General features: G+C 45.7%; 1 protein-coding gene across 1 annotated transcript; it reads left to right on the top strand.

Moving 5' to 3' along the window:
- Nucleotides 1-537: 537 nt before the first annotated feature.
- On the top strand, nucleotides 538-9038 carry sp4 (sp4 transcription factor). The gene is made up of 7 exons (XM_084562836.1): nucleotides 538-1619; nucleotides 1894-1964; nucleotides 2945-3295; nucleotides 3385-4585; nucleotides 4834-5032; nucleotides 5223-5422; nucleotides 6602-9038. The coding sequence occupies exons 1-7, from the start codon at nucleotides 1613-1615 to the stop codon at nucleotides 6874-6876; spliced, it is 2304 nt and encodes a 767-aa protein (XP_084418962.1). The 5' UTR covers nucleotides 538-1612; the 3' UTR covers nucleotides 6877-9038.
- Nucleotides 9039-10263: the final 1225 nt, after the last annotated feature.

Raw genomic sequence — 10263 nt, 5'->3', positions numbered from 1 at the left:
GTTTGCTGGGAATAATTTAAAATGTCATTTCCCTCTGAAAGAAGGTTTGTCATATGAGCGGGAGACGTCACTTCTGTTTCCAGACTGTCTGCTGCTCACTTCCTGTTAAATACCAGTTATTCGGTCCTGACCTCTACTCTTTCCAAATACGCTTACTAAACACTGACGGTGTCTGTTTTTTGGCCAAAGTCATGATGACAGCAGTTTTTAATAAACAAATAAATAAATAATCAATAATGATTTTGACAATAAAACATAGTTAGGCAATAAGGACATATAGCCAAATACCAATGCTTGTTATTTCAAGGCACAAATCAATTTACTGAAGAAGAATAAAAGTCAAAATCAGGTTTTAAAAAACTTAAATGATTGATTTACTGTATTATCAATACCTTAGTGAATACATTTTCTGTTGATTGACTGATAAATAATTCAAACTGTTTATTTTAATGTAGAATTTTGTGGAACTGTCCAATAACTAATGCAAAAAATGTATGAAAAACAATTGTTTTATCAATTAAAAAAAATAATTGGGTATTAATTTCCTGCTGAGCAGTTAATCCATTGTTTATCTCAGTCTTGAACTGTCTACTTTTCCACCACATGACCTTTAAAACTGACTTAATATGTGGGACCTATGTGGGAAAAGATATAAATGAGCAAAATAAATGAAAGTATGTCTAGATATATGTTACGTGTTTTTGTAGTTATATATTGTCTTTGTAGTAATGACATTACTTTAGTTCCTGCTTTATCTTGTTTTCAAAGTGTCATCGTGAAACTAACACACACACGCCTCCCTTTCCCGTTCGCCCAACCCCCCATAGCATAGAAGTCACCGCCCTTCCCTCTCGCTCTCACACTAACATGACTACCAACACCGCCGCTTCGAGCCGACCGACGCCGCGGAGCATCATGGGAGTAGTAGTTCCCTTCGCCCTAGTCAGTTCGAGAAGGCGAGGCCTCACCAAAATACAACTCCCATCTCGACCTTCGCACACCGAGCCCCGTCGTCCAATCTGAATATGTGGGAGGAGCGCGTCCGCCCACAAAAGCCACAGCTATCTCCCCGTATCTCCCCCTTTATAAAATCAATTGTGCACGAAAAAAAAAGGAATACGCTCAAAATAAAAACACTGGTGACGGTTTGCTTTCGGTGTTACGACGGACGACGACGAGGCGTCCCCGCGTCGTGCCACGAGAGGAACGGCGGTGACAGGCAGGAGCAGCGAAGAGGGTGTTGTCCTGATGCTTAAATGGAAGTGGGTGGGCCTCCACGGTCACACACTGCCAACTTCTCTGTGGATACCGTTCTGACAAGCGCCAATTTGCTCGTTTATGGACTGCGTGTCCGGTAAAAGAGACATACAGCGGGGCTGCGAGGGGTCCGACGGAGCGGGGACGGTCACTGCACTCTCTGTTATTTCCGTTATTTGGGGCTGCTTGATTGTGGCTGCGCTTGGCACCGCCCTTCCTGGCCGGTGGGTGGTTTCGTCAAACGGGCAGATCCGCCACGGCCCAGAGCCGAACATATAGGCCGTCCTCCGCCTCTGTACCCGGCCGGCCTTCTACCGTGAACTACACCCTCTCCCTCTCCGTATATTAATGCGTTATGAGTGGTAGGTACCCTCCCCCCTCTCCGTCTCCACCCCTCTTTCCTCTCTATCCGTCTGACAGATACGAGGCTCAATGCCCCTTTGATATTGATGATGAGGTTACTGGTTTCTCCTCTGCCTTTATTGATCACATTTGTTGTGTTACATCCGCATTGTGCTCACATTTTATTTACAGGACGTAGCACCTGTGTAGAGCTCAACCTGCCACTTTGCAGTGCTGAGTGTGAGATTATATTATAAGTGGAGATATTCTAACATTTGACTCCTGTTTTCACAGACTCGAGGAAGGAATCATCTGGAACTGAAGGAGGGAAAGCATCTAAAAGGGGGAAAAGTTCTGGATCGCAGGTAACGCACAAAAAGTAGAAAAGTAGTAGGAGTTTATTATAGTTCATTACTTTTGCCTTTGCCTGTAGGCCAAAAATGTACTCCCTCCCTCCCAGCCAGCCAGCCAGCCAGACACCTCTGGGGGCGTTTCTCTGGTGAATTCCACTTCCTGCTTCTGTGCAGCCCTGCTGAGAGCCAACACAGAGCCTCCTAAAGAGGCTTCTACAGCTGTCACACTTCCACCAGTGTACTTTTCTATTGTCTGATCTGAATGATGAAAATTAATTAATTCCGCGTCTGGATATGTTTTAAAGACCTGCAGCTTTGGTATGTGGCTATGCAACTGTGGAACTTCTATTATTAGCAGGTTGTTGAGGCTGTGTATGTCTTGGGAGATTGTTTTCAAGCTAGGCAATTTGTTCTTTTTGTTGTTAAATGTGTATGACAAGCATTGCCGCTATGCTGCTTTCATGCTATTCGAGCTTTCATACAATCTGAGCCGTTTCCCGTGCAGAATTGCGAGGTGCGCGGCATTAAAAATGTGCTTGCGACCTAGTTCCTTTGAAAGGGAGGAGAGAGAAGGCGGCATTTTCCTCCACTGTTCTGAGAAAAGAGAAATGTGGTTCTCACACGCCCACCCACTCGCTTCCTGTAATACCGCCCACTTCCACTGACAGCTCTCTCTCAGCTTTTTGTGTTGCTTTTTTCTGCACCATGTTTCTCCCCACCCCTCGCTCGTTCTCTCTACTCTCTCTTTCTCTTCCTCGTTTTAAATTGTTCATTGTGTGAGTGGCGATATTTGCTCAGTCCTATCCTTAAGCTTATTTACACTTTTTTACATAATGTGTTTGTGTATGAATATGAGCCGCCTGTGTGTCTACGTCTCGGTCCCCGACTGATTTGTTCTCATTCCCTCCCTTGCCACTCCTGTTTGACCATTTCTCTCTCTGTTCCCCTCCCTCCCATCACTCATCCACCCTTTGTTCTACTGTGTCTTCTAGGATTCCTCTCAGCCCTCTCCATTGGCTCTGCTTGCGGCTACCTGCAGTAAGATAGGAGGGCAGGGGGGAGCAGAGGGGAGCCAGGTCCAAGCAGGGCCCCATCAGATCCAGGTCCAAGCTGGTCAAATCCAGCTGCAGACAGGTCAACTCCAGGGTCAGATTGTGGTGGACACAGCCGGGGGTCAGGCCCTCTTGCCCCAACAGCTGGAACTGGTCCCAGCTCAGTTCACTGGGAACGGCTGGCAGATCATTACAGCAGCACCTACTATGGCCAAGGAGAACACCAGTCAACCTGTTGCTGTGACTGTAGCAACCACATTGGCCAATGACAGCTCTCCTTGTGGACGCAAGGTATAGCAGTTGGGGAACTTGGTTTGGGCAGTTTTTTTTGTTTGTTTTTGTCCACTTACCTGTATGATTACTTCTTTTCTGTTGGGCAGGTGAAGGCAGAAGTGCGGACCAACAGTGTTGCAGCCAGTCAGCAGCAGCAACAGCAGCAGTTCCAGATCATCCAGGTTCAGAACCTGCCCAATGCTGGGGGCGGGGTCCAGTATCAGGTCATCCCTCACCTGCAGACGGCAGATGGACAGCAGATCCATATCAGCCCTCAGGCGGCCTCCATCGGGGCTCTGCCTGAGCAGGTGCAGCTCATCCAGACTTCGAGTTCAGGTCAGACCCAGGCTATCCTCCAGCCAGCCAACCAGCAGACCATCCTGACAAGTACAGCCAATCAGCAGACGGTGCCGTTGCAGATCCGTCCTGCTCAGTCTTTCCCGCTCCAACTGCAAACTCTGCAAGGCTCCCAAACTCCTGTTATGACCACAGTACCCATAAACCTCGGTGGCATGACCCTAGCTTTGCCTGTGATCAATAACGTTGGAGGGGGCGGGGCCGTGCAGCTTATCCAATCAGCAGATGGCACATTCTCTATTGCCAATGGCAACCAGCTGGTCACAGCAGTGTCCGGGGCGGCAACAGCTGGAGCTGGATCAGCAACGGCAGCTGAAAGTGACAGCATGCCTGACGGGGCTCAAGTGGTTTCTGCGGGATCTGAGGTTGGATCAGCTGACACCCAGGTGCTAAGCAGTGAGGCAGACTCTCAAAGTCAGAACCAGGCCAACGGGCTGCAGAGCCAGACAGATACAGCAGGAACCATCCAACAGGTGATCGTGGGCCAGGTGGGGCACCAATTGGTGCAGCAGTTCCAGCTCCAACCCCAGGCTCAGAGTCAGGGTCAGGCCCAGGGCCAGCAGCAACCTCAGCACATTCAGACCCTCCAGCTGGCCCCAGGACAAACCCTGCAGCCCATTCAGGCATTCCAGAACCCAGCACAGGTCCTTATTCGTACTCCAACGATGTCACCCTCCGGGCAGATCACCTGGCAGACTCTGCAGCTGCCAGGTGGAGTCTCCCTCCAGGGTGGACTTGGGACAGCTGTGCCACAACAGCTCACGCTGGCTCCGGTGGCAGGTGGGACACCAGTAGGGAGTGGAGGCCTGGTCTCCCTGGGCGGAACTCCCTTGACACTGAGTGCAGGCCAGATCAACCCAGGGTCAGGGGTACAGACTGTCAGCATCGCAGGACTGGGCACAGCTGGGGTTCAAGTGCAAGGTGTACCCCTCACCATTACTGGTCTACAGGGTAAGGACTCAATAATCCAGTACTGATCCATTCACTTCCATAGAATGTGGTTATTGTGAAAGTATGTGAAGCTCGATTGTACCAACATTTTAATCTGCTGTACCGTGGTACTCCGTTTCCTGTATTTACCATTCAAAGCTGAATTATATGAGGATGTCTTGCTCAGTCAAATAGTCTGTCTACACAACCACAAATACAACACTGTACTTGTTTTTAATAAATACGCTCACACAAACATTCTCAACCAGGTCAGCCACAGGGTCAGGACGGGGTCAAAGTTCAGTCGCCTTCCGTGACTCTCACCGTTGGCAACGTGGCAGCAGGTTCATCAATGAGTCCAGACCAGCTGGGCTCCGTTCAGAGCTCTTCAGACCAGGAGGGGCCACCCAGCAAGAGGCTTCGACGAGTCGCCTGCTCCTGTCCAAACTGCAGGGATGGAGAAGGAAGGTATGGGCTGGTCAGAAACACACAGCATAATGAATATGTGCAAACTGGAGTAAACATCAAGTCATTTAGGAGACTACTGATGTTTGAACAGGACGCAAATAAATTTCTATTAAATGTTTTTACTAAGGACTGTCTGAACCACACAACCACACGCTCTCCAGCTCTCGCCTAACTCAGGTGTTTGTTGCAGGAACAGTGGGGACCCCACAAAGAAAAAGCAGCACATCTGCCACATGGAGGGCTGCGGGAAGGTGTACGGCAAGACATCTCACCTAAGGGCCCACCTGCGCTGGCACACCGGCGAGAGGCCGTTCGTCTGTAACTGGATCTTCTGTGGCAAGAGGTTCACCCGGAGCGACGAGCTGCAGAGACACCGGAGAACACACACAGGTTGGGGGAAAACACGAAAACAGAGATGATTTTTTAAAAATGTTCTTATTTGCAATGACAGTCAGACTTGTGTTGGGAATGGAAGAGAAAGCACGAAACAAAATAACTAAATCCAAAAAAAGACAAACAAAATCAAAGGAGAAGTCCCAGTTGATAAAACAGTAGTAAAACATTTACAGGTATAATTAAAAATATCACCCTGCGATAGACTGGTGACCTGTACAGGGTGTACCCCGCCTCTCACCTGATCTCAGCTGGGATAGGCTCCATCTATACTCCAGTGTAAGAGGAACATTGTGTATTGTTCTTGGCTGCAATAGTTGACTTAAATAGGGGGCGAGTATCAAAGAGAAAGATATAAATAAGCGTAAACCAGTGTATGTTGTGACGACAATTCATAGAGGGCCATTGGACCGAAGCATACAGAGAGCAATTGTTTCCCCATCATTAAACAATGATTATTGTCGTACGTATGGTCATTTTAACAATCACGCGTTTGGCAGCAGACGGAAAACAGGAAGGATTTCTGTACAGGGGAAAAAAAAAAAGTTTTGCCTCGACCTTCGACTGCAGCATGAGGACGTGATAAGAGACGGACAATGCGCTGTCTAGCCAGATTCCTATGTATTTATAAACCACAACCTGCTCCGCAACGGCTTCATCTCTAGCTGTGATGTTCAAGGTGGAGGGCAGCACAGTCCCTCCCAAACAACATGCCCTACTCTTGGCAGTGTTTAATAACATATTGAGATTAGTGAAGGCCTGCTGTATTTCAGAAAATAGTCCCAGAAAACCACCCTGAAGTGAGGATAGTGGGTCGGCACGGTCACACTGGTGGAGCCGAGGACGGCATATTGTCACATATGAACCCAGATTACGGCTGCAGTGTTTTTATCTTGATCTTCAGTCTTTGAAATGTCAAACAAGTAACTGAAAGAAAAACGAAATCCAAACACTGGTTTACCGAAAAAAGCAGGACATGCCCTTTTTCTACAAAGAATTATTAGAATAGTTGCTGATAATGTTACTGTTTTCAAATAAGTTTCTTTCTTTTATATGATCAGAAAACAAACCAGACAAAGCTATTTTTTTGGCACAACTGGGAACTACCTGCAGACAACTGGAAGCCCTTACTTTAGTTTTATAATTATTTGTGACCCTGTCTTTTCTCTCCTACAGGAGAAAAGCGCTTCGAGTGTCCCGAATGCTCCAAGCGCTTCATGCGCAGCGACCACCTTTCTAAGCACATCAAGACCCATCAAAACAAGAAGAGCGGTGCCGCGGTGGCGATCATCACCACCGACGACATGGAGGAGGACGCCCCCGAAGACCTGGGCGCCTCTCCTCAGATTGTCACTGTAGCGACGCTCTCGCGTGACTCTGACCCTGCTACACCCACCACCTCCAATCACATGGAGGAAGAGGAGGAGGCAGAGGAGGAGGAGTTCGAATAGGCGGCTGACTTCCTGTTTTTTTGGAGGACTTTGCAGGGACTGTGAGAAAGATAACTTTTTTTTTGTTTTTATTTTACTTTACATCATTTAAAAAAAAAAAAAATCTTGAAAACGGTCTCAAAGGAGACAAGATGATGCGATGGATAGAAACCGAAAACTATAAGCATCACAATCTAAAAAGACGACTAACACATATAATAACAAAATTCTAGCGTGTATGAAAGATTAGTTTGGCATTTTATAAAATTTATCTATAATAATTCCATGTGCGGTGGGGAAAGGAATGTAAGTAGAGTAGCACAAGACAGGGGGACCTGCAGAATCTTAAAAACCATCCGACATCGAGAGACGTTTTTTTCCTAATCGCAACAGAAACTAACTCTATGCACAAAGCTGTGTTCCCGTTTCTTACCTGTCAGACAGTGCTGAGGGTCAATCATGGTACAGAGCTGTTGTGGAGCGGTGACAGTTTTGGGATGGTGTGTGTGTGTGTGTGTATAAACGTGACGTGTATGAATGACAGCGCATTTGTATTCCCATGCTGTCCTGCAGAGGATCTACCTAATTTGAGTTTTATTTATGGTTCAGGTTCAAGTCCTCAGATCAGATTCAGGTGTTGATTCCTTTTGTGACCAGTCAACAAATTAACTGTTCTTGAAGAAGATAGGGCATAAAGCTAAAGGAGTAGGGGGGAAAAAAAGCACATATAAAAAAAGATTTATAAATAATGCATTCCTATTGAGGCGCAGTGGCCATTAGAGAAAAAATAAGGTTTCTATAGAGAAAAACAATCTAGCTTTCTACAACTTTGTTTGTGTAGTGAAAGCAATACTATAATGACAATCCTAGTGAAACCATGTTTACATTGTCAGGGGAAGTTTTCTCTGTTAATTAAAGAAAAAAGAAAAAAAAAAAAAAGAAAAGAAGCCAGTTCGCTCTAAGATTAGGGAAAACACGGGGAAGCAGTGCCGCCATCCGAACGAACCCTTTACCGATACCACGGTTTATCAACTGCATTTGTAAGTAAGTTTTACGTTGTCGCAAGAAACATGTCACGTCGGGAGGGCGGCACTGTCGCTGCCTCCTGTGCTCTGGCGACGACCCCTCTCCGCCTCTGACCCCGCTACACCACCCATGTGCCACAATTGCCTTAACACAAGCTGTTGTACAGAGGGAACATCAGAGCGAGGTGGTGGAGGTGGAGGAAGAGGGGAGCAGGCCGCAGCACAGGCAGGTGAAGCAGGAGGGACGAGAGCTGCGAGTGGTAGTGGGCTATTTAGCTATGTGGATATTACGAGATGTTTTCTGGTGGTGTTGCTCTGTGTTAGTTCAGTGCGTACATTCTTTTTAAATTAAAAGATATTTTTATTTTATAAAAGTCTACCCCCCCACCCCCACCCCCTCCCACCTTCTGCCCTTGAAGTATGTTAACACACAGGACCCCACTGTGTATGGCTAATTTATTATTTATCCTTGATTTGTAATATTTGCCTTTTGCTGGACTCGTATTTGTGTGCGTTGATTCCAAGGTTGTGTACAGCATGTTTGAGTTTTTTGCCGTAGTGCTGCTTCTCTTTCTTCTTTACTCTCTGTGCTTCTGTTTTTCTTTTTCTACGTCTGACCATTGCTGTTCACTTCTTCTTCTTTCTTTTACTCTTTGCGCCATAACGTGATTTTTTTCGGAGGAAAAAATAAAATAACAAAACAAGAAGAAAGCAACAAAAAGAGTGGCTACTGTTTAAAGTTTAAAAAGGTTGATACCAAACGAATTTAGATGTTTTTTGGTAATATTTTGTGTGACGACCGACTCTTTTTCTTTTCTTTGATATTTTGTAGTGACATCTCATTTGTAAATCTTTTTCTAAAGATGTTTGTCCGTCTCCATGACATTTGATAATGGGTTTTTGCCAGGTTAGCCTCAAAGGCTTCGGTTTATTGATATTTTTAAAACTGGTTTGTACAAATGTGTTATGTCAATAAAAAAAATAATAATAAAAAAAAAAAACGAGCAGAAAAGAAGCTTTGCCTGCATAACACTTGACAATAAAGTCATTCAAACTTCGATTTCGCTCTTGTTGTGCATTGGGCTTTGTGTGCGTTAATTAAATACAAAGAGAAACACTCACATGCCAAAACATTAGGTACACTAGTGAAAACAAGTGTATTATAGTATAACAGTCCTGCACTAAATCTGATTGTTCTAATGTTCAGTTTATGTTGAAACGGCATCATTGATCATTGTGGAGGATGTAGTTTGTGTGTTTCTGTTGTTTAGACTAGCTCACTGACCAAAACTGGGTTGTCAAAATAATAGAAACATGTCAATACAACACAGTACAAATCAATACTACAAACCACAGTCTCCAAAATGAAAACAAAGTTGAATCAGCAGCTGTCTTAGTTGTTTTAGACAAATGCTGCCTATTATAACCTTCAAGATGATTTAGTGGAGGACTGTGATCTGAATGCATGCGTTTTAACTAGTGTACCTAATGAACTGGCGAGTGTCGCTGTAAACGATCAGCAGATCAACCCTTAGCAATGAATACATAGAGTGCACTTTATACTCTGCCAGCATACACATACACACACACACACTCTATGACTCCTCCCACCTCCTTATTACTGGGTATTCTCCCAGCTGTGTTGTGACAGCAGTGACGGAGCATCTGCCCTCCCCTTGGGAACAATTACTGCTTCCAGTTACTCTTTCCGCATCTGAAGGCCTCCAGATTGATGCTGCAAACTCGTGACTACTGAGCCACAGTTGCAATCTGTTACCACTCAAAATCACATACCTGCTTCTTGTTTGTTTGGGCAGACTACGAACCAGATCAAGTTTAGAAAAAGCATCACGTAGCGCGCTGCTCCCATACCCCTTTGAAGGACTTCAAAAACAGCCAGTCAAGTCTACTATCTCTCTCCCTCGGGTGGTTTTGTGGGGCACTCTGCCAAGCTGCAGTTTACAGTGCAGACTTTTGCAGAAGAAGTTTGATGTCGCAGTGAACGTTTTTGGATATAAAACGCACTCGTTTGCACGTTCACCAGTTCACCCTCGAGTCCGAGTAAATGTTTGTGCCAATTTCTAAGTGATCGTGTTCACAAAAACAGGATGGATAAACATACAGCACATAAACACCAGGGAAGAGGAGTAATAAGTTTGATATAATTCAGTCACTAAGAATCAGCACAATGACAGAGTTTTGTACCAACATCCACCACCAGGCTTCTAACTCATCATGTTATCTTTAGGATCTGTCTGTTGTGTTCATTAACTCACAGCAGCCTTGACCGGTGGTGTTCCTTGGTTCTGGAGGGCCCCGGGAAAAGACGTTGCTGCATCTCTTCACTTGGCTGAACGACGTCTGCAGATAAAAAGGGGGCGCT

The sequence above is a fragment of the Chelon labrosus genome, assembly GCF_963514085.1.
Source record: "Chelon labrosus genome assembly, chromosome: 16".
Lineage (NCBI taxonomy): Eukaryota > Metazoa > Chordata > Actinopteri > Mugiliformes > Mugilidae > Chelon > Chelon labrosus.
This window is presented reverse-complemented; position numbering and strand designations above follow the sequence as displayed.